Here is a 22,694-nt window from a genome sequence, read left to right as displayed (position 1 = left end):
CGCAGCCCGGCTCTGTCCAGCCATCACCGAGGAAAGGACCCATCACCATCACCATGGGTCCGCCCACCAGGATGGGTCCTGTTACCTGCCATCCCTTTCCTAACCATGGCTGGCGGGCCAGAGGACCAGCACTTTCTCAGGTGCAGGCCACTTCCACTGATGTACCCCATTAGGTAGATTCTATAATTATGCTCCTTTTACTCATGGGGAAACTGAGGTCTGGAGTGGGTATATAACATGCCCAAGGAAGACCTATGATTTAAACTCAGGGAGTCTGACTTCAGAGTCAGTGAGCTTGGCCAGTCAACCATGGTGACCTCCAGAGCATCATGGTCCTGGGCCAGTCACCATCTCTCTCTGGAGTCCCCTCAGCAGGAGATTGCTTCTCAAGGCTGTTGTGGTGGTCAGATGGTACACAAAGGTGAAAGCATTTTGTAAAGTGCAAAGCAGTATACACAGGGATGTGTTATCAGTATGGTTTGGGTAATGTTGCTATTGTTAAGGAACTGGAAATTCAATTCACTTCAGCTCAACCAAGACCCTGTGGGACCAGAGCTGTGAACAAGGAAAGGGGGCTGGAGGGGGGAGCCATCTGAATGAGGGCATGGCTCTGTCAGCCAGGCATCGCTTTCAAATAAAAGTTTCCTAGAAAACCCCAGATGGCGAGTCAAAACACAAGACTGGACGTGATGTGATGTGGCTGGTTGGGAACAGGAGGGGCCAATGTGACTGTGCCTTCCCTGCAGCACCCAGGCTATCACGGGGCACCCTTCCAGACCCACCATCCCCTCTGACCTCCGGCCAGTCCTGTGGCGTGAGCGGGACCAGAGTTACTACCCTGCTTTTATGAATGCACGCACAGGGTCACCGCAGGTTAAGGGACAGAGCCTTGATCATGCGGCTGGGGGTGACAGAGGGTGCTCTAGTCCGTGGGGTCTCTCTTCAGTCCTGGGGACTCCCGGGGTGCTTGTGGGGCATTCTGGGCTCATGATGCCACCATGCCAAGAGTCCCGCCAGAGCACGAGGTCCTGAGTCAGATGGACAAAGCAGGCGGGAGGGAGGTTAGTCTAGGTCAGAGCATCCCAAAGCAGCAATTAGGAAAAGGTACCCCCCAAGGGCTGGGGAAGGCATAGGGAGAGCCTGGCCACTGGTGGGACAGACCTCAATAGACTGGAACTCAGAGGGTCTTGACTTCATCCCTCATGAACGGGGTGGCCTTGTGTACATCACAGGGCCTGTGGGAGCCTCGGTTTCCCGTCCACCTCACAGGGATGCCAGGATCCTAAGTGAGATGGGTATCTAGCTCTCCCTTTTGTCCCTCGGGCCCAAACGGTGCATCCCCAACCTGCAGTGACCAAATGTTCCACTTCCGGTCGCTGAGGAAGATGTGTTTCTCAGAGATGACCAGAAAGTAGAGTACATATCTCCGTCTCTACTGACTTGTGTCAGAATGTTAACCTCGTGGATTTGTCTTCAAGCCCACTATCCTTCCCTGTGGGGTAGGTGTTATTATACCCATTTGACAGGTGAGGAAAATGAGGCTGAGGGAAGGAAAGTGGCCTTCATTGCAAACGGGTGTCAGAGATGGCTCTAGAATCTGAGGCTGAGACTCCTCCTGCCTCCCCTGACTCCCCTGCCTCCCCTGCCCCCTCCTCCTGCCTCCCCTGCAGGGCTCCTGGGCCGGGGTCTGTCTTCGTGCGGGCCTTCCCAGCCCAGCCTCTCCCTGCCTAACTGCCACCCTCTCCCCCAGGCGTGTTCATCATCTGCTGGCTGCCCTTCTTCATCACCCACATCCTGAATATACACTGTGATTGCAACATCCCGCCCGTCCTGTACAGCGCCTTCACGTGGCTGGGCTATGTCAACAGTGCCGTGAACCCCATCATCTACACGACCTTCAACATTGAGTTCCGCAAGGCCTTCATGAAGATCCTGCATTGCTGACCCGCTTCCCGCCTCCCTGCCCAGGCCAGCCGGGTCTCCGTTCCTGGGAGCCATGGATGGGGGTGGTGCAGGGCGGACTCGGCCTTCTCTTTGTCCCCGGCAGGCTCTAGCTTGACTCCACGCCCCTCAGAGCTCGCACACCCTCACTCCGCCAGGGTAGTGCTGGGGAGCCAGGCACGGTGCCAGCCCAAGGGCTGGACCCCTGGCTCAGGGGCGGCTCATAGAGCCCCCCCCTCCCACCTCTAGGCCCTCTCCCCTTGGCACCAAAGACACAGCCGCCTTCTCTGACCTTTCTCTGGGCTTCTGGGGTCACCAGGAACAGGGGCAGGGCTCAGAGGCTGTGCTTTCTGTGGGGTTTGGCCTGGTCTTCGTAGGCCTGTGCTGGAGCGGGCAGTGTGGAGGGATGGACGGTTCCCACCCCACAAGGCCCATGCCTGGGAAGCCAGAGCTCTTGCCAAGGCTCCAGGAAACTCAGTCCTGGGAGACCCATGTAAATACCAGACCACAGGGTGAGCCCCAGAGAAGCCCAAGCCAAAAATCTTCATTCACTCCCTTTCCTGCCCGATGGGAGCCTCTGTTTCCACAGCAGTGGCTCCCACCCCACCCCACCCCACCCCACTGTGCCTCCAGCAACCCATGTGATTTCCACACCTGCTGAGGGCAGGAACCCTGGGCTTGAAAGGCCCCAGGAAGGTCTGCGGGGAGCGGAACGTCCCCCAAGCCCATGCTGCTGCCCCCTAACTGACTCGGTGCGTCCCTTCTCTAGCAACTGTTGGGCCAACCTGTGAGAGGGCAGGGAAGGTGGGCTTGTGGCCGCATCCGGGTCCGGGGTGGATGTTGGTTCTCTGGGGGACTGCCTCCTGCCACACTCTGCCGCAAAACCACTCTCCTTTGCCTTTTGCCTCTCCTCTCTCCTGCCCCCTTCCCCTTCCACTTTCTCCGCCTTAGAGGAGCCCATGGTGAGGGGGCTGCTGAATACCACTTAGCCTGGGCTGGCCCTGCCCTGAGGGAGGAGGGAGGTTGCAGTTTGTGGGCGGGGCCCTGGGTCCCAGACTCTGTAACATCACTACACATGCTCCAAACTAATAAAACTTTGACAAGAGTCATATGCGAGGCCCCTCGGGTGGAAGGGAACCGGTACCGAACTTTGTCCTCCGCAGCAGGTGTCTGTGCTGGGATCAGAGTTGGGGGAGCCTTCCGCAGCCCCCTCCCACAAAGGGATGACCCTGGCCACAGCCACCAGGGTGGACGCCGGGGGGGGGGGGTGTGGGGGGGAAAGGAGGTGCTCCAGGAGGACTGGGGAGAGGATATGTGCGCCTGTGTTTTCCCCTTCCCCGTCCCTTGAGCCCAGGAGACCTGAACGCTCTCAGCCCTGCTACTGGCTGGCCCTGAGCCTCAACTGTCAACCAAGATGGGACGGGAGAAAGTTCCCAGTGGGAATCCCAGAGCACACCCAGGGCTCCCCTGATCCCTCCTGTAGGAAGGCCAGGCTGTCCCCACTTCCCACCTCCTCCTCTCCAGGTCCTGGCACCTCTGAAGGACCTCAGCTCTTATGACCCACCACGCAGAGAAGGCTCCATGGAAAAGGTGCCCTTTGAGCTGCCGGCTGTGTCCGTGTCTGTGTCAGCCCCTTGCCCTGACTTCTGGCTCACATCAGGACTCCCTTCCTCTGCAGCAGGTTGGGGAGGCAGGGAGGGCCTGTGTGACATGACCTAGGTGGTCCCCCTCCTCTTGGCCTCCAGATCAGTCACAGCTCCAAGCTCTCTGGGGCCACAAATTGGCATTGCCCTGAAAACAGAAATTTGGCTTTAAGAAATGAAATATAAATCAACCTGGCAAAGGAGGAATATTCTTACTACCTTGAGAATAACAGCGATGATGACAAACAAGGTGCCGGCTCCCACGGGCTCAGGCTCCGGGGAGCTGTCAGGGCATAATTTGCATGCTAAATACAATATTTTTAGCACCAAACTTTGGAGCACTTAACTTGCCCTGAACATTTAATTATGGACTTTGATCTTTTCCCTGAACCTGCTAAGCCCCAGGGGAGGCTCCTGTACCTGGGAGCACCCAGGTCCCAGAAGCTGGGCAAAATGGGCCCCTAGTCCAGCTCAGAGGGTGTCAGTAACCCAGTGACCACCTCCTGGGGAAGGCGTCGGACCCTCAGTGGGGTTAGAGACCCTAGAGACTTCTCTGCTGCCGATGCACACACAGGTATGCACACAGACACAGTGCACACTCAGCCTATGAAAGATCTTGCCCTGGACGGAAGCTTCAAATCTCATTGCATCATTAGAAACTATAAGGTCACACAGGTTTCTCAGCTGTGGGAATGGAAGAGATGACAGAGTAGAGAGTAAAAGAGGGTGGAAGGAGGGAGACAGGGAAGGAAGGAAGGAAGGCAGGGAGGGATGGAGGGAGGGAGGAAGGAGAGAAAGGAAGGAAGGAGGGAGAGAGGGGGGCAGAAGGGAAGGGAGGGAGGGAGGAAGGGAGGAAGGAAGGGAGGAAGAGGGGACAGCAGGTAGCTAGAGAGGGAGGGGAGCTAGGCTCCCAGCAGTCTGGAAAGGGCGCTGATGGGAGGAGAGGGCAAGAGGGCAGGCAGGGGCGGGAGGCGGGGCAGAGGAAAGTTGCCCACAGTTGTCATGAAGCTTCAAGTCTTTCTTCCAGACAGCAGATTGACAGCTGGAGTGGGCAGGGGGAGGGCCGGCTCCGCCCCCTCCCCCCTCAACTCTTCGGGGACAGAGGAATGGGCGTGGGGACCCGAGAGAACTCTGAGGTGGAAGGGGGCGGCCCAGGCTCTGCTTCCCTCCCAGGAGGCCCTGACTACTGCTGCAGTGCTCTGATTTCTCTCCTCCGCCTTCCCTGGGCTTCTGTCTCTATGACTGTCTTTCTCCGAAGCATGACTTTCAACCAAGGGGTCATTTATCTGCCTTTACAGCAGGTGGAGTCTGACCGCCCCCAACACCCAGCACCGGGTCAGGCACAGCCGGGCACTTTGCGTGTTATGTTCCCTCAGATGTCCCTGTGTGACTGCAAGTTTTCAAAGTTTCGGGCCCTCTCCCCTTACTCTTCCCCTAGTGGGTTCCGGAGGAGTCCCAGGTGGCCCCTGGCTGGGGAGATGGAAACTGGGAAGGCCAGTAGTGCAAGAGAAACTGCATTTCATCCATCCATCCATCCATCCACCCAGCCGGTGACTTCCTCCGTGGATCTTTCTCGAGCAACCATTGTGCTCCAGGCCCTGAGCAAGGTGCTAGGTGTGCAACAGCAAAAAGGTGGATGTGACCCCTGTTCTTGCAGAGTCCGTGGCCCACAATCACGCAACAGCTGTTAAAGCTGTGTGTCACCCATGACAGAGCCCTGGCTGGGTGTGGAGGCACAGGTCCCATAGATGACAATGATGTGGGGTGCAGCAGCCCTGGTGAGAGTAGGAGGGCTGAGGGCATAGAGCACTGCCTGAATGGTGGGGCAAGAGGCCCTCGAAAGAAGTGACCGTCTGTCCTGCTTCCCTGGTGGGCTCAGAACACGGGCAGTCAGTCATCTGCAATCAGGGACACTGACGACCAGCCCGCCTTGGGGGCAGTATGTCCACCTGCCCGGGATCCCTTCCTTGTCCCAGCCCTGTGCCCCACTGCCTCCCTGCCCTCCTGGGCCCCAGGACCCAGGCTATGTTTGTGGCCATTAGTCCCCATCCTATGCAGGGGCCGTGTGGGCTTTGCCCCACGTGCTCCTGTCTTCCTAACCCTGGGCCCCCATCCATGGGATCCCCTGTTAGGCCGCCTCTCTTAAGGAGACTCGTTGCCTTGATGACAGGCTGACCTTTGAATTCAGGGTTCCAAATTTACGTCTGACACTGTCCATTCTGCCTGTTTCCTGACCAGCCCTGAGCAAAGCTGGAGGAAGCTAGTGTGGGATGATTAAAAAAAAAAAAATTTAATGTTTATTTATTTTTGAAGGAGAGAGAGACAGAGTGTGAGTGGGGTGGGGCAGAGAGAGAGGGAGACACAGAATCGGAAGCAGGCTCCAGGCTCAGAGCTGTCAGCACAGAGCCCGACGTGGGGCTCAAACTCACAAACCCGTGAGATCATGACCTGAGCCGAAGTCGGATGCTCAATGTACTAAGCCACCCAGGCGCCCCGAGATGATTTTTAAAAAGGTGAGGAGAGAGGGAAAGAAAAAGCATCTGGGCCCCTGTCTTTTAGGAGGTTGCCCTCCGGTGCCTGTGAACAGCCTGGTAGCCTTTTGGGCTGCAGAGCTAATGAGTGGGGCGGGTGTGTGTGTGTGTGTGTGTGTGCAGGGCAGGGGAGTAGTTTTTATTTATTTTATTTCTTAAAATCTTTATTTTTTTAATGTTTATTTATTTATTTTGAGGGAGGGAGAGAATCCCAAGCGAGCTCCATGCTCAACCCAGAACCCAGCGCGGGTCTCAATCTCGTGACAGTGAGATAATGACCTGAGGTGAAATCAAGAGTCAGATGCTTAACCACGTAACAGACTAAACCACCCAGGCACCCCAGGGGAGTAGTTTTTAGGGGGGCTGCAGGTCAGAGTCTTGTCATGCATGTGCCTGAGGGTCCTCTCCTGCCAACCCAGTGCCCCTGGCCCTGGGTCTGGACAGTCCAGGGGAGCGGGAAGCTGGCGGGGACAGAGCAGACCATCTCTGGAAGAGGTGGCTTCCACCCTGGCTTTGTGGGGTTATGCGGTGCAGGGAGAAGAGGTACCTGGTAAGGACAGCTTCCCACCCCCTCTCCCAACCCAGCTCTGCTACTTGCCAAATAAAGCACGGCTGCTGGGGGGAATCCCCATGTGGAGGCATCTGGAGAGGCCTTTCACTCCTGGTTGGAGCTATGGCAGCTCCAGATCCACAGGAAGTGCCACACAGCCACTGCACTTGCTTGTGGCTTTCTCCACCCCTGACTTCTGTCCTGAGACCCAGAGCCTCCCTGCTGCCTTGGATGCACAGTGGAAGTCAGATGCTGCAGGTGAATGAAGGATAGAGGTCAGGCAGGGAGGGAGGTAGACCACTCTGGGCATGGGGAGGGGTGGGGGACTTTGCAGGAGCAAAGCGCATGCACACCTCCCAGATTTTCCTGAGCAAGCCTGACAAAAAACACTGTCCTCTTGGTCCCTTGAGAGCAGTTTTCCCCCACCAGAGTGTCCCTTCCCCAACCCTATGCACGGCCAAAGGGTCTTTGGAATGCACAGTTGTGATTTTATTCTTCTGCTCAGAAAGGGAGAGCCTCTCCCAGCTGCCCCAAGGTCCAAGCTCCAGAATCAGGGTGGGCGTCAGGGTCTCACCACCCCATCTGCTCTTGGGCTGTCTGCACCCCTAGCTTGTTTGCTTGTTCACATTCCCCAGCCTCTGGCACCCCGGCTCCTTCCACCTCATCTAGGCACTGCCCCGTCTCTGCTGTGTCCTCCCACACATGTGTCTTCTGGAAAGTCCTCCCTGATTGACCCACTTGGCTTGGTAACTGACTAGATGAGGGACGGGGCCAGATTATAGACTGTGTTGTCTATTAGGCACATGTGGAGCTACTTAAGTTTATTGAACTCAAATGTTTGGTCCCTCGGCTGCACTGGCCACATTTCAAGCGCTCAGTAGCACAGAGGGGAAGGACCTATCCTAACAACCGGTTGCAGATGTGGGTTTCCCACCTCCCAGGGCGTGCTGTTGGACAGCACCAGTCTAGAAGGACTCCCAGGTTAAAAGTTCAGGCAAAAACTGACAGGGGAAGAGAGTGAAGAATGGACTTGTGGAGGGGAGGGAACGTCCCAGTTTGGGACTTTAAGGGGTCTGTAGGACCTCCAAGTAGAGATGCCCAGTAGGAAACTAGGGAGTTCCTATCCTTGGCCACCCCCCAATCTCCCCCAAACAGGATTTGAAATCCAGCTGGAGACTCTCTCCTCGGAAATTTCAAGGGCCTCACTAAAATCCAATTCTAAACATCCCACGAAAACCTCTAGAAGGCAGCTGTGTGGCAGTGGGACTCACCATAGACACTGTGTGATGTGTCTGGCTTGGGTTGACTTGAAAAGCAAGCAGGTGCCGGTAGGCAATGTGAGGGCTGTGGGTCAGAGCTGGCCTGAACCCGCTACGTCTGTTACCTCCTGGAGGCAGGTTGTAGACCAAGCAGGGGTCTGAGAATCTCAGTCTGGACCCCGGGACCATCAGGTTGGTGAGATGCAATGACTCCCAGAGGTAGTCCTGACCGCATGTCCACGGAATCCCTGCCATTATAGGACAGCAGATGCAAAGGCATCAATTATCTGTTCTCTTTCTTCAGGATCTTTCAAGTTCTTTCCAACAGGAGAGCCCCAACACTGCTGTCCCCCTGTGCCTCACTCCTGGACATTCCCAGGGATTGATCTGAGCTCACCTGGCTTTGAACAGGTAGCCCCCCCCCCCCCCTTCTCTGGCTCATGCAGAATCCTAGCATGGGAGCCAGACAGACCTCAGTGCACAGGGAAGGCAAACAGCATAGAGTCCTCTCCCCTTCCCCCTTCCTGCTCTAGCATGTTCTGGAAAGACAGAACTCCCAGGGGGCATTTTCGGCTACAAGTCTTGCCTAAGGCTCAACCTCAGGAAGAACAAGGAGAATGGACCAGGTGGCTGAGCAGGGAGGAGAAAGATGAACGTTCGAGTGATGCCTACGGTAGTCCTCAGGAGTCCCCACTCCTTCAACTAGCCCAGAAAAGCCCACCACCAGGGGGCTGCCGGCGGATTACTGTCATCATGGTGGTGCTAAGGAGAGGGCACAGGGAGAAATGAGACACCCCCTGGTGTTTGTTCTCAGCCCTGGCTGCTCTCCAGCTTAACCCAGGAGATTCTTGTTTAACCGGGTAAGGCCAGTGTTTAAATAGCTCTTCTACCCCCACACACCTCACCCAGGAGGTTCTAATGCGTAGGTTTGATTTATAGCTACTGTTCTGGGGCACATCCCAGCTCAGTGCTACTCTCAGGGCTCTCCGTGGCGGCCACGGGCTGTGACGTGATGGGGTGAAGCATCTAGGGCCCAGGAGGTGGGCGCCACAGCCCAGAGACACAACACTGCCAGCACGTATGTGGGGTAAGAGGTCTCCTCTGCTCTGCCTCTCACCCTATGCTGACAGCAGGCTGCTGACTGATGGCCCCGCATGCACCCGGCCCCGCACAGAGGTGAGCCTGCCCAGGGGCTGGGGGTTGGAGCTGGCCAGTGGTTGGGGCAGAAGATTCCTTTTCTCTGACAATTACAAAACATCCTTAAATCAAAATTGGAGGAACTGCTCCAGCAGTGCGGAGAGGTGGAGAGGAGTGGGATAGGACTTTAGGGCACCCATTCTTACCCACTCAAGTCCCCCCACCTTTCTGAGGCCGGCCATTCCCGGCAGAGCCAGAGAGGAAGCAGAGGCTGGGCCCAATCAACACAAGGGTACTGTGAGCAGCCCCCGCTCTGCCCCGAAACCTGCCCCACAATGTGTAGGGCGGGCCAGGCCAGCACATGGGCAGCCATTGTATGGTCACAGGGGACAGTTATCTGAGCTGCTGTGGCTGGGAGGGAAGTCCCTGCCCCAATAACCCACCCCTCACCATCACCACCTCCTCCAACTCCACACTTCTGGCCCCCCCCTCCTCCCACTGGGTGAGCTTATACACACACCACGCCCCATACGCACGCTACTGGCCCCACGGGTCAGCCTGTCTCCAAAGGGGAGACTCAGATCCCCAGCTCTATCGACTTCAGGGTTTGCAATCTGGCCATATAACTAGTCAGGGCAAAGGGGAGGTAGGGGAGGCCAGGGACCCACAGAGTATCACACTCATGGGCAGCCGGAGCTGCCCTTTTTCATCCCCGAGACCACGTGGGAGACCCAGGAGCCAGAAGCAGGGCCACCAGGAAGGTGTGGTCTGTGTGGCAACAGGGGGCTGGCTGGGGCTGTAAAGGGCAGGCAGAGATTTCCTCCCGGCTTTTAGCTACAGCCCCTTTTGAAAAGCACGTGCCTGGCTCTCCTGGTCTTGCCAGAGACAGGGGCCAAGTACACAGATACTATCGAGGAGGGAGCACGCCCCTCTTCTCTTGCGTCCCTTCACCGTCAGAGAGGGTTCCCAGGATGCAGGGGCCCCTGGGAGCTCAGGGGCAAGTGGCAAAAGATGGCAGGAGTCTGGGGAAGGAAGAGGGAATTCACTTTGGGGGCTTGAGTCCAGGTTCGGGAGGAGGAAGAGGTGGCCAGGGCCAACTCCCAGCTACGACCCCAGTGTACTTCCCTTCCCTCCGGGAGGAGACCAGCCTCCTGTTTCCTCTCAAGGCTCCAGGGGCAGGTGGCAAGGACAGGGAAGGGGCCGTGCCAGAAGCCCAGCTTCACCTCCACCAACCCTTCTTCCTCACGGGTAAGGAGGCCCCGCGTTGTCTACATTTCTGACTGGGCTCCAGGTTCAGCACCGCCCAGGATGGCCAGTGAGGGCTCCTTGCCCTCCAGGAAGGCAGCGATGTTCTGCTTTTGGTTCCGGAGGGCCAGCTGCAGGGGTGTGCAGCCCACCCCGTCCTGGACGTCCAGCTGGGCGCCGGCTTTGACCAGTACTTTGAGGATGGCCACGTTGCCCTTGAGGGCGGCCAGGTGGGCGGGAGTCCAGCCCACCTCGTTGCGGGCATGGACATCGGCGTTGTGCTCCAGGAGGTTGACGACGCTCAGGAAGGAGCCCCGCTGGACAGCCAGGTGGAGGGGTGTCCAGCCCGACTGCTCGGGGGCATTGGGGTCAGCCCCACACCGCAGCAGTGCTAACACCACCCCCTCCTCCCCGTGGCGGGTGGCCAGGTGCAGGGGCGTCCACTTCATGCCCCCAGGAGCCCCCAGGTCTGCGTGGCTCTCAGCCAGCAGGTGGATGACCTCCAAGTGGCCCTTGTAGGCTGCTAGATGGAGGGGCGTCCAGCCCTGCTGGGTGGGCAGCTGGAGGCTGGCCCCGTACCTGAGCAGCATCTTGCAGATAAGGTACTTCCCCCTGGCGGCCGCCATGTGCAGTGGGCTGTAGCCACTCCGGTCAAGGGCATCGGGAACCGCCCCGCTCTTCAGCAGGTGCTGGATGGCCCTCACTTTGCCTCGCTCCACCGCCAGGTGCAGCGGCGTCCTCAGGTTTCTCTGCTGAGCATCCAGCTCAGCCCCCTGGCCTGCCAGCAGCTTGACCAGGCTGACGTGGCCAAAGTAGGCGGCCACGTGGAGAGGGGTCTTGCCCTCGGCCTCATGCAGGTTGGGGTCGGCCTGACGGGAGACCAGAAGCCGTGCCACATTTTCAAAGTTGTTCTGTGCGGCCAGGTGGAGCGGGGTCCAGCCCTCATGCTCCTGGGCGTCCACGTGGGCCCCGTGGTCCAGGAGCAGGCGGGCGGTGCGGTCGTCTCCATTCTGGGCTGCGAAGTGCAGGGGGGCCCAGCCGTCTTCATCCGCCAGGTTGGCATCGGCCCCGTGCTCCAGGAGCAGGGTGCAGAGTTCGGGCTGCTGGTCCTGGGTGGCGATGAGGAGGGGCGTGTAGCCGCAGGCCGTCTGGCAGTCCACGTCGACCTCGTGGGCCAGCAGCAGCCTCACCTGCTCCACGCTGCCCTGCACCACCAGGAAGTGGAGGGGGGAGACTTTGTTCTCGTATGTGCACAGCTCCTCACCGCTTGGGACGGGGTTCTCACCGTCTGAGAGCCGCAGGACCCGCTTCAGGTAGTCTCCCCAGTCTGCTGGGAGGAAGATAGGGTTGAAAAATGGGCCTCTGACCTGTCCAGAGGTCATCTCATGCAGCCCCTTGCCTCCTGGAAGTGCCATCCAGGCACAGAGACTCCGGGAGGGAGGGCAGTCTTTCCTGCTTTCACAGATCTCTACGCAACGTCCTCATCCCAGCGAACAGACCCCGGCTGGCCTTCCTGTGAGGACGGGGCAGAGGGAGGCCTGGGGGCAAACCTCTCCATGAAGGGCATGGAGGCCTGGGGGCAAACCACCCTTAGCACCGCCTGACTTTTGCCAATTCCCTGCCATCTCGGGCCTCCAGATCCGGATCCGTAAAGGGGACACAAACTACCATTGTGGGGACAACGTGGGTGGGTAAGAACCTTCAGAAGAGGGCTTGGCACAAAATAAGTCAATGCAAGTTGAAAACAGGCTCTATGATCTGGTCTCCTCCTGAGGCCACTAAGGCTTCCTCCTGCTCCACCCAGAATGTGTTAGGATTAAAAGCAACAATTTTGGGGGCACCCGGATGGCTCAGTTGGTTAAGCATCCGACTCCTGATTTCAACTTAGGTCATGATCTCACGGTTCAAGGGACTGAGCCCCGAGTGGGGCTGCGTGCTGACAGTGCAGAGCCTGCTTGGGATTCTCTCTCCCTCTCTCCCTACCCCTCCCCTCTTATTCTCTCTCTCTCCCTCTCTCTGCCCCGTCTCTCTCTCTCTCTCAAAATAAAGAACGAAAAAACTTTTAGAAAAGCAACAATTTCCCAAACAAGCAAACAACAATAACAGTAACAAAAATCCCTTCCCACGGCCCCCACACCCGAAGTTCTGATTTAATCAGTCTAGGTGGCCCAGGCATCAGGGTTTCATGCCCCAGCTAATTCTAACACGCAGTCAGGAGTGAAAACCGATGTTCTACCTCCAAGCCAGGAAGGGAGGAGTCTGGCTTTGTAAGAACACAGACCTGAAGGGAAGCATAGCCTAAGCCCTGGGGGCAAGTGCATTTCTGGAACACGGAGCCGGGTGCCAAGAAAGGGACACACCAACTCCTGATTTGTGACAATCGGGGTGGAGGGGCAGGGGCAGGCGGGATGGGGATAGGTTGTAGTGAGATTCCACTTTCCTCTCCACTGTGAATTCTCTGGGTCCAGTGTGGTACTCTGGACTCACCGTTGTCCGTTAGCTCCTGGCTGACCTCTTTGCTGACCTGGAGACAGGGAATCAGAAGACAGGGGGGCAGACGAGATGAGTGGGGCGGTGCTGGTCTGTACCCTCCTCCACCCCTCCCCTCTCTCTGACCCTCTCCAGCACCCGTGGGGACTCCCATCCCACTCTGTCCTAGGAAGCCCCCCTATGCCATTCCTACCAACAGCTGGACAAACGTCCTGAGCAGGGGAGACCCTGCCAGAAAGAGACCCTGGTCCAGGGTCTTGACTTCCTCTTGGGCCACATGGAGTGCAGGGTGGCTGGCCCTGTGGTTCAGCCAGGAGCCCCCTGCTAGCTCCTGGCTGGTCCCCATGGTAGGGAAGGCACAGGAGAACAGAGTGAGGACACTGAGGCTGTCCGGGCAGGGCTCGGATGAACCCACACACACGAGAGACCGTATGTCCTTCTCAGGGGCTCAGAGCTACAGCCACCACCGTGCAAAGTAGGAAAATCTGTCCCCAAGTGGGCTGCCTGGAGTGGCCAGCAGTGTGGGCTGCGTCTCAGTCCCCATTTGCTCCCACGCACGCATCCCAGGACCTGCCAGAGACACGCCCAGCACTCACGTCCCCGGGCCGGTGCAGAGACAGCTTGCCCGACACCTTCCTGGCCAGGGCTTCACTCTCCGGGTCTGCCACGGGACTCTGCAGCAGGAACAGCAGCATGTCTGTCTCAACTGTGATTTCTGCTCCATGAAGGAGAGAGACAAAAAAAGCAACGGGCTGGCCAGCCGTCCCTTCTCCATTTTAGACACCCTAACATTCCCGGTGCCCACCCAGCCATCCTTTCCTGGACTCATGCAAATTCACACATGCGCACCGGGAGGCAGGAAAGCTGGGTCCCGGCGGAGGCTCCGTGGGACCACATTTAGCACGTCACGTCACTGACCCTCTGAGGGTCGGTCCTTTTCCATAAAACAAGCGGGCAGGGCTCGGTGATGTCTAAGGTGCTCACAGTTACACACGCGTGTGTTTGCACAGTCGCTAAAGGGCTGGGTATCCTCACAGGTCATCCGGGCCCGTGATCTCACGGTCTGGAACATTTTACAAATGGGGATGCCGTACCCTGGAAGGACCAGGCTAACCGGGAAACTCAGAAGCAGCACAGTGAGGCCCAGACCCTCCAGCATGGGTTTTCTAGTCTACCTCCCATGGGGTGCACGGTCACCCTGAGACTCGGGGCCGCCATCCTCAGCTGGCCTCCTCCTTCCCGGCTCTGTGAGAAAGACTGTGCCCTAGGGCCAAGCACAACCCTCGGGAGTGGCCCAGGCTCCAGCCATCTCCTCTCCTGCCCCCTCCAGCCTCAGCCCTGGCCCCCTCCAGCCTCAGCCCTGGCCCCCTCAAGCTCCAGCCCTGCCCGGCTCCCTAGTCCCTTGAGCAGTTTGGGCTGAACAAGAACCTGAAAAGGAGGGCCTCTTCTTGGGGTCCTGATCCCAACAGCGCCTCATCAGGTTCACCATCTGCTGGGCCTCGCTCGGCCATGTATCAGAGACAGACTGCAGGGAGGGCCGCATGCCTGCGGCCACTTGGACAATGATGGTCACCAGGTGGAAGCCTGTGAGAGGAAGCCCAGGCTGTGTGCAGGCCGGGAGGTGGGGCTGGAGTGGCTGGGCAGGGTACAGGGGCAGGGGGGCTCCCAGGATCCCCACAGAATAGTGCACACAGCAAGGGCAACATAAATGCACTGTGAGTCAACAGCTAGGTTGCAGGCCAACTTGAGGTTCCAGTTTGAGCTATTGGGTCTCCGGTCCAGCTGTGGCCACCTCCCAGGCCAAGACAGGACAGGCCTCTGATGTCCAGAGGCCTCTGATGTCCAGAGGCCTGGTTACAGGCTTTGACTTTTCATTCTGTGAGTTTGCTTGGGTTTCCTGACAGTCTATGTACCTGGCATTAGGTGGCAACGGTGGGGGCAGGAGAGACAGGAAAGAATACTTTGGAAGCAAAGGAATTAGAGCCAGAAGCATGGTCTGGGCTGACATATGCCCTCTTTGGACTGTTACGTGAGCTCTGGAAAGTAGGGCAGGAAGGTAGGAGGGTACGAGCGAGAATCCGTAAAGAGCACGTGGTTCCCCAACACCAAGCTGCCACCTGCCCTCCCCTGTGAGCCCTCGGCCTCTCCCAGCCCCTTCCAGGACCCCACCCGAGGGTGCTGGCACCGCCTGCTACCTGAATACGGCTTCTTCTGAGTGAGGAGCTCCCAGACAACAATCCCGAAGCTGCAGACAGGGCAAAGCGTGCCCTCAGTGACTTTCTCAGACACCCGTGGTCGCCCTACATGGCGGGCCCCACACGCTCCCATCCAGAGTGCCCCTCCATCCCTCCTCCCCCTTGCCCTGTCATTCTGCCCTTGGGACTGGGGGGACGGGTCAGGCAGGGTGGTGATAAGCAGTTACCCACCCCCCACCCCCAGAGTGAGCCCAGCCCCCTCTCACCTGTACACATCGTATTTGGGCCCTGGGGCCTTGTTACTTTCCAAGAACATCTCAGGGGGGATGTAGCTGAGGGTGCCCCGCAGAGCTGACCTCTCGATGTACTGCATCCGGGTCGACTGTTCCATCCACTTGGATAGGCCGAAGTCCGAAATCTGGGGGCGAACCACAGGCAGGGATAACGGAGCCACAGCCTCACCTCCAGAAAACTGCCTTGATCTCTCCCCCTCCTGCAGCCTGCCCTTTCCAGGACGGGGCAGTGGTCAAGAGCCTGGGCACCTCTCCCACGTATGACCTGGATGGCCTCAGACAAGTTCCTTACCTTCTCAGAGCCTCAGTTTCCTCATCTATGAACTGGAAATGGCAAGGACACTTAAGTGACAGTGCTCTGACAAGCATTAGATGGAGAAGTGTGCCAAGAGCACTTAGAGCAGTATCTGGCACACAGCAAGTACTTAGTAGGTGTGGCTGAGATCCAGACGGACTGTGGACAAAGCTGCCGTCTTTGGTAAGCTTCCGTTCCAAGGGCCCGGAAGTATATACACCCCGTATATTTATCCCCAGCATGGGTTCTATCCACTGGTCCATTCATATGCCAACTGACCGCTCACTGACCACTCAGCCTGCGAACTAAGGATCAGGCAGCAGATAGGAAAGCTGAGACCCCCACGCCTACTACTCCTCTAAGTCCTTACTCAAATAGGGAGGTATAGTCACTAATGAAACAGTTTCACAAATGACTATATACGTACCATTGGGGTTAGCACTATGAAGAGACAGAGGTACCATGAGGGTATATAGTAACAGGGGCCTGTTGGGATCCATCAGGGAAGACTTGAGGAGGTAATGTTTAAGCAGAAGGCTGAAAGATGAGCATGGCCTGCTAAATAAAGAAGGGAGGAGGGGAACACTGGTCCTGGCAATAGGGACAGAATGTGCAAAGGTCCTGGGGCAGAAGAGGGTGGCACATTTTAGGAAGTGAAGACCATCATAACCTTTCTTAGGAATCATCTCATTTACATACATCCCCACCCAAAGCAAAGAATGGGAGGGACAGGGAATATTCTACCCACAGTAGAAACAGAAGACTGAGGTCCAAAGAGGGTTATTGCAGGCATCCTGATACCCAGATCCATGCACCAAACTCTACTGCTCATCCGTCGTTTTAGGTGTCATCCCTGCCTTCAGTATTTGTGCACGAATGGAGCCACTTGAAACTCTCGGCAGGCTAGTCAAGCTGGTAGATAATCTTGCTCACCTGCGGGAGACTCTGGAGTGAAAAGGGGGCAGGGAGGTTGACTGGGGCCCTTACCTTGACATGCATGTTGCTGTCCAGGAGGATGTTGCCTGGTTTGAGGTCCAGGTGGAGCAGAGGTGGCTTAAGGCTGTGGAGAAAGTTCATGGCCAGACTGGTCTCATGGATGATGCGGAACTTGAGCAGCCAGGAGAGGCTGTGCGTGGGCACCATCTTCTCCAGGGAGCCGTTGGCCATAAACTCCATCACGATGCCCAGGGGCTGCCTGCACACCCCGTAGATGGACACGATATGCTGAAACTTGATCTTCTCCATTTTGGCTGCTTCTTCAACGAGGCAGTCCACATCGTGGCTGCGGACACGCGGGGCGTGAGGGATGCAAGGAGATGACCCGTTAATTCCAAGAGCAACGAGTAGAGCAACAAACTAGGCTTAGTGCCAGGCTCTGGAGACCCGGAAAAGCCTCGGGAGTTTGCAAGGTAGTGCAGGAGGAAGGTGAGTTCTAGAAGGATGCCTAGCGAGATGCACAGAGTGGGGTCCAGATGGCCGGCCGCTACGGGGCAGGAAAGCGAAGGAGTCTGCAAGCTTAGGGGCAAGTCTGTTCTACAGGGGCGGCCACAAAAAGCCGGCCGGTTACTCTGCCACTTGTCTATATGTTTGTCTCCCCCGGTAGGTCACAAGCCCCTGGAGGACCAACATCACGCCTCATGCTTCTGTTTCAAAATATCATTTGCTGCCATTTTGATTATGAAAATAATATATATCCTCGCAGGAAATCAAGGGAATACAGAGAACTAGGAAGAAGAAAATTAAATCATCAGTAATCCAAGCTTGCAGAGTTGGCCTCTGTTCATATTTTAACATATACATGTTCAAGGTGTCTCTCTCCTTTTCTCCCTCCCTTTCGCTCCTTTCCCCGCTCCCCTGTCCGCCTCTCCATCACACCATGTGGGGTGCTTTGTGATCCGCTTTCCCAGCTAGCACGCACGCACAGTGCCTCCTCCCATAGCCATTCTCCTGAAGCGGGGTCTGCACTGGCTGCTCTGGACCCCGACTAATGGGTGAACTGCAATTATTCATCTTGCTTCCCCGCCCCCCCCCCCCCCCCCCAGCACATTGCCACGCATAGCACAATACGTCTTTGTCGAACTGGTAGTCAAGACTTAAGGGAAAGGCCTTACAAAATAAGCATTTGCCGGACCCTCTCGCTCCTTTCGCCCACAGAGTGGTAACTATGCAAATTGTTGGGGATTGTCTGGGGATTGCAGGGATGAGGCTTAGGGAGAAATGACATTTTTAAAAGCCCAGTATTTGCAAAGCCGCGTGGGCACTGCAGGCGGAGGCTGCTGGGAATGTGCGTGCAGGGCGGCCCCGGGAAGCCAGCCAGAGACTGCTGCCCTCCAGGAGACCTACCTGCTCCTCCTCACATCTGGACAGGGTGGCTGGTCCAGGTTTCCTCTGTTCTCGCCTCCACCTCTGCTCTGTTCCAGAGACCTCCCCTCCACCTCTGCTGTACTTATCATCTGTCTCCTCTTGTCCTTTTGAGTTCCCAGAAACTGAGATACTGGTCGTGGCAAGGAGCAAGCAAGGGATCCGGGGATCTCGCTGCACTGGTTTCAACTCCCAGCTTTACTGCTTATTCTCTGCATGACCCTGAGCGAGTAACCTCTCTGGGCCTCAGTTTCTTAACTATGGAATGGGAACAACAGCTTGCACAATTGCCCCGACAGCCCAGACACACAGTCCACGTGTGCTGTGTCTGAGGTTCATCCCCCACCAGCCCCTGTCGCTGGGCGTCTGGTCTCGATTCTTCTTTTTTGAGGCAGGGCTTGAACTCACAACCCTGGGATCAAGACCTGAGCTGAGAACGAGAGTTGGATGCTTAACCAGCAGAGTCACCCAGGCGACCCAGGTCTTGATACTTCTCTGAGCAGCTGATGCCAAGGTGTCTGAGCCCAACCTCTGCCCAGTGCTACAGCCTGTGCAGAGTTTCCGGGTCTCGGTGTACCAGCCAGGTCTCTCCCTCTTTTTTTCTCGAAGTATTCACTTCCTTGGCCGTGTGCCAGCATTGCCCCAGATCCCTCCCCCTTCCCCCATCCGGTCTCCGACCTTCACTTCTCACTCCACACTGTGTCTCCCAGCCTCGGGATCTCCTGTGGTAGAGGACACAGGGTGTCTGAAGCAGAACCCTGGTTCTCCCGGGCCACCCACCTCTCCCTCTGCCTTCCCCTCAGTGAACGGGGCCTCCAGCCTCCCACCCTCAAAGATCAGACCTCCTCCTCTACCCCTCTTCATCCCTTCCCACAACCAGCCCCTCAGCACATCCTGTCAGCTCTACCCTCAAAACAGAGCAACATTCTGACTCCTTCTCACCACCTCTACCCAGTGACATCTTGGCCCAAGCCTCCTAATTGGCCTCCCTGCTTCTTTCTTTTCCTCTGTCATCCACTCTCAACCCAGCAGCCAGAGCAATACTCATAAAATGTCAGTCAGAGCATGTCACCTCTGTGCTCAAGACCCTCCATTGGCTTTCTTCTCATTCACAGGAAAGCCAAAGTTCTCACAAAGGTCTAGGAAGCTTTGCAAGATCTCCCCCGGGGCATAGCTTGCTGACTCTCCCCACTTCTGTTTCTGCCATCAGGGCCTCTTGCTCCTCCTCCACCATGTAAGCGTGTTCCCACCTCAGGACCTTTGCACTTCCTATTCCCTCTGCTCTAAGACAGCCACATGGCTTGCTACTTCTTTGCTTCAAATCTCTACTCAAATGATACCTAATGAATAAGGATTTCAAGTCTATATTAAATAGCAATCCATGGGCGCCTGGGTGGGCCCAGTCAGATAAGCAACTGACTCCTGGTTTCAGCTCAGGGCATGGTCTCACAGTCTGTGAGTTCAAGCCCCGCGACCAGCTCTGCATTGGCATGGAGCCTGTTTGGGATTCTCTCCCTCTCTCTCTCTCTCTGCCCCTCCCCTCCTTGCTCTCTCTCTCTCGCTCTCAAAATAAATAAATAAAAATTAATCAATTAAGTAATTAACAGCAATACTACTCCTCCACCTCCATACACAAGCCACAAATTAATATTTTTAGATCAAATGTTTTCTTGGGAGATCAGATTATTCAAGTCTCTTGAGGCATTTTAATCAAGAAAATATCAGGTGGTTGTAAGTGCTATAGAAAAAAATTATTTGTTTATGTATTATTTACTTACTTATTTTCCATCTTCCCCTAGTTTCCTTCTTCCTTAGTTTATAAACTCCATGAGGGCAGGGACTTTGTTTTGCTCACTTAGTGCTTAGAGCGAATGAATATCATTCATGCCCCAGCTTCAGTTACAACCTATCATAATGAATGACGCACAAATTTTCATATTGTTAGGTCAGCCCTTCACTCTGAAGTCCACTTGACAATTCTTGTTGGCTGTTTAAAGGCACCTTAAACTCAACCTGTACAAAACTGAACTCACGAATTTTTTCTGCAAACCTGGGCCTCTTTTCATGTTCCTTTTATTAATTGTCAACCTCATTCAACAGACACCAGCCATGTACCAGGCTCTGGGGATAGAGCAGTGAGCAGATACAGACTCAGCTCTCAGGGACCAGACATCTACTGGACCCTTTGTTCCTCTGGGCAAGCCAGACATCAGATTAGCCTTGACATTCCTCTTCCCCATCCTGCCTCCCATACACAACCCAGCACCAAGTCAAGTGGATGTTTACTACCTAAATACTGCGTAATCCATGCCTGTCTTTCCCTCTGTCACTATGCACAGGGCTGGTCTCCAGTCGCCTCTTGCCTGAATGGTGAAAACTAACTGGACCAGCATCCACTCTACTCCTCCAATCCATTCTCCATACTGCAAATTTTATTAGCTCCTTTCTGTCACACACCCCCGACCTGGCGGCAAACCCTTCAGTGGCTTTCCACTGCTCCCTCTCTCTCAACTCCAGCCACAACAGCCCTTCCCCCCACCTTCACTTGCTATGCCCCTCCTGCCACAGGCCCTTTGCACATTCTGCTGCCTCTTCCTGGAAAGTTTTTTCCTCTTCAACTACTTAACTCACACTCATCCCTCACTCTTCCAATTCAACTGTAATTTCCTCAGGGAAGCCTTTTCTGATCCCAAACTCTTCTCATAAGCTCTCACAGCACAATAAATCTTTGTTGCTTTTCTCACAACAGCACGCTTACATCTACCTGTAGAGTTATTTGGTTAATGTCTCTGTCCCCCCAGGCTCTAAGCTCCAGGAGAACAAGGCCCTATCTGTTGCACTCATCATTGTGTCTCAGGGTCTGGCACAGTGCCTGACACCTAGTAGGAGAGCAAGAAGCATTTGTCGAGGGAAGGAAGGAATGAAGTGGTGTAAAAAGTATCCAGTGACTCCACATGGATCTCCTAGGACAGTACTCCACACACAGCAGGCATGAATCGTCATTAAATCCCTTCGCCCTTTCCCCCAGAGAGTTCCCAGAACTTGGAAAGTTATTGACCATGCCTAACAACCCAGTCTTATGAATCCCATCTCTCTCCTTTTGCCCTTCACTTCAAAGCCCGTAGATGATGTGGCCACGCCCTAGAAAAATCTGACTGTGCTCCAAAGCCAGCAAGAGGGTGTTGAAGGAGGAAGAGGGTCGAGTTGTGGGCTGTCTCACTTTGCCCACATTCGCGAAGCAGGTGGAAAGCCCAGGAATTAGAGAAGGGGCTGGCTTGAGTGGGTGCAACCTGAGGATGTGTCTTGGGGGCTTGCGTGGTGACCACAGAGAACACAACATCCAAATTAGGAGACGCCCCTCCCCAGGCCTTCTAACTGGTGGCCCAGGAGCCTTGGGAGGACAACAGGATTCTCACACTCAGACCTCACATCCTAAGCGTCTCCTTCATGGCTGCACAGGGGACCAGCACACAGCCAGTCCAAGCAAATGTGGTGGGCAGGAGACTGGGAGGGGTGGAAGCAGAGAGAAAGAGGGAGTAAGGAGAAAAAGGAGGCATGTGCAGGTGTGGCCACAGTGCACACAATGAGTCAAGGAGAAGCCAGAAACAAAAGCAAGGTCAGAGACGGCCGCCTTCCCTGCCTGACTCGCCAACAAGTGGCCTGGACAGGCTCTCAGGCCAGAAGGCTGGGCCGTGTCCAGTCCCCACGCCTCCTTGCCTGCACTGGCTGGGCAGAGGCCACACTGACGGCCAGGGGAAGGGAGAGCGTGCATCTCCACGGGTCACTGAGCATCGATCCCTGGGCCAAGTGCCACGGACTGACTGTCAGCAGGCCCAGCCCTGCCTGCTGGGAGAATTCGGGGGTGGATGTACGCATGGCAGAGGGCCATCAAAAGTCGTCATCCCCACCCTGACACCCAGGAGGAAGGAGGCCCACCAGTTTGGGAGGTCTGAGGGGACAAAGGTGTCTTTGGAGGGCAGTTGTGGCTCACCTTTGACCTCTGTGGATTCCACAGATGGGTTTGGCCGTCCAGGCGCGGTTCAGGTATGGAAACAAAGTGGCTGTGCCTGGGTGGCTCAGGCCACTGGGCAGAGTTTAGAAACGCAGAGGGCGGCGAGCCTCAGCCCCAAGCCCCGCCACCCCTCCCTGGGGAGCCCGCGGGGCCTCCGTTGACCCCCTTTAAGAAGAGGGGCGGGGCCGGCAGGTACCTGGAGGCCTCGGGCTGGAGGCAGGGGGCACACTTGACGGCGAACTCCGTCCTCCAGCGCCTGTGCCGCACCCGGAACACCTGGCCGAAGCCGCCGCTGGCCACCCGGCGCCAGTCGCCCTCGAAGTCGTCGCGGGTGAAGACGGCGAGGCTGCCCAGACGCTGCTCCACGCCCGCGGCCATGGGGTCTGCGGCCGCCGGGCCCCCCAGGCCGCGCGCTCTCCGCACCGAGGAGGCTCAGCGCCCGGCCTCCCGCCGCTCGGCCCGCGGGTGGGAACGGATGGGGAGGCGCCGGCTCCAGGAGGGGCCGGGCCGGCCCTGCGAGGGCGGGGACACCCGAACCGAGCCCTGAGGCCCCAGGCGGCGCCGGGCCTGGGCCTGGGAAGAGGGTCCCTCCCCGGGGACACCCCGCCCCCCGCCAGCCCCTCCGCACCCCAGCACCGTTCCTCAGCCTCAGCCTTCCGTTTGGACCCCAGCTCCCGCATGGGGCTGGGGGGAGGTGCGGGGGGAGGAAGGTGTCGGGGAAGCCAGGGAAGAGGGCCTCACT

At 56.8% G+C, this 22,694-nt stretch overlaps 2 protein-coding genes across 3 annotated transcripts in view; one reads left to right on the top strand and one right to left on the bottom strand.

The window, feature by feature from the left end:
* DRD2 (dopamine receptor D2) overlaps window positions 1–3,052 on the top strand; it is a 64,831-nt gene extending 61,779 nt beyond the window's left edge. For both annotated transcript variants that reach the window (XM_043579365.1, XM_043579364.1), the window contains one exon: window positions 1,751–3,052. In XM_043579365.1, the coding sequence (XP_043435300.1) occupies window positions 1,751–1,944 (194 nt within the window). In that variant the 3' untranslated portion in view covers window positions 1,945–3,052. The remainder of the gene's footprint in view (window positions 1–1,750) is intronic.
* A 4,087-nt stretch (window positions 3,053–7,139) lies between these two features.
* Window positions 7,140–22,395, bottom strand: ANKK1 (ankyrin repeat and kinase domain containing 1). Its single transcript, XM_043579363.1, has 8 exons — window positions 22,149–22,395; window positions 16,567–16,861; window positions 15,258–15,409; window positions 14,992–15,041; window positions 14,225–14,380; window positions 13,393–13,511; window positions 12,794–12,830; window positions 7,140–11,633 (listed from the first exon to the last, which is right to left on the bottom strand). The coding sequence occupies exons 1-8, from the start codon at window positions 22,328–22,330 to the stop codon at window positions 10,330–10,332; spliced, it is 2,295 nt and encodes a 764-aa protein (XP_043435298.1). The 5' UTR covers window positions 22,331–22,395; the 3' UTR covers window positions 7,140–10,329.
* Between the last annotated feature and the right edge of the window lie 299 nt (window positions 22,396–22,694).

This window comes from Prionailurus bengalensis, chromosome D1 (assembly GCF_016509475.1).
Source record: "Prionailurus bengalensis isolate Pbe53 chromosome D1, Fcat_Pben_1.1_paternal_pri, whole genome shotgun sequence".
NCBI lineage: Eukaryota > Metazoa > Chordata > Mammalia > Carnivora > Felidae > Prionailurus > Prionailurus bengalensis.
The sequence above is the reverse complement of the archived record's forward strand: the minus strand, read 5'-3'. Positions and strand labels throughout refer to the sequence as shown.

What these genes read in the sequence shown, in the direction of transcription:
- ANKK1 (XM_043579363.1), bottom strand. Translation starts at nt 22,330, where the DNA reads ATGGCCGCGGGCGTGGAGCAGCGTCTGGGCAGCCTCGCCGTCTTCACC. An exon ending in ACAGCAACATGCATGTCAAG is followed by an intron (nt 15,410 to 16,566) that starts GTAAGGGCCCCA and finishes GTTCGCCCCCAG; the next exon opens with ATTTCGGACTTCGGCCTATC. An exon ending in TCAGAAGAAGCCGTATTCAG is followed by an intron (nt 14,381 to 14,991) that starts GTAGCAGGCGGT and finishes TTCCTCTCACAG; the next exon opens with GCTTCCACCTGGTGACCATC.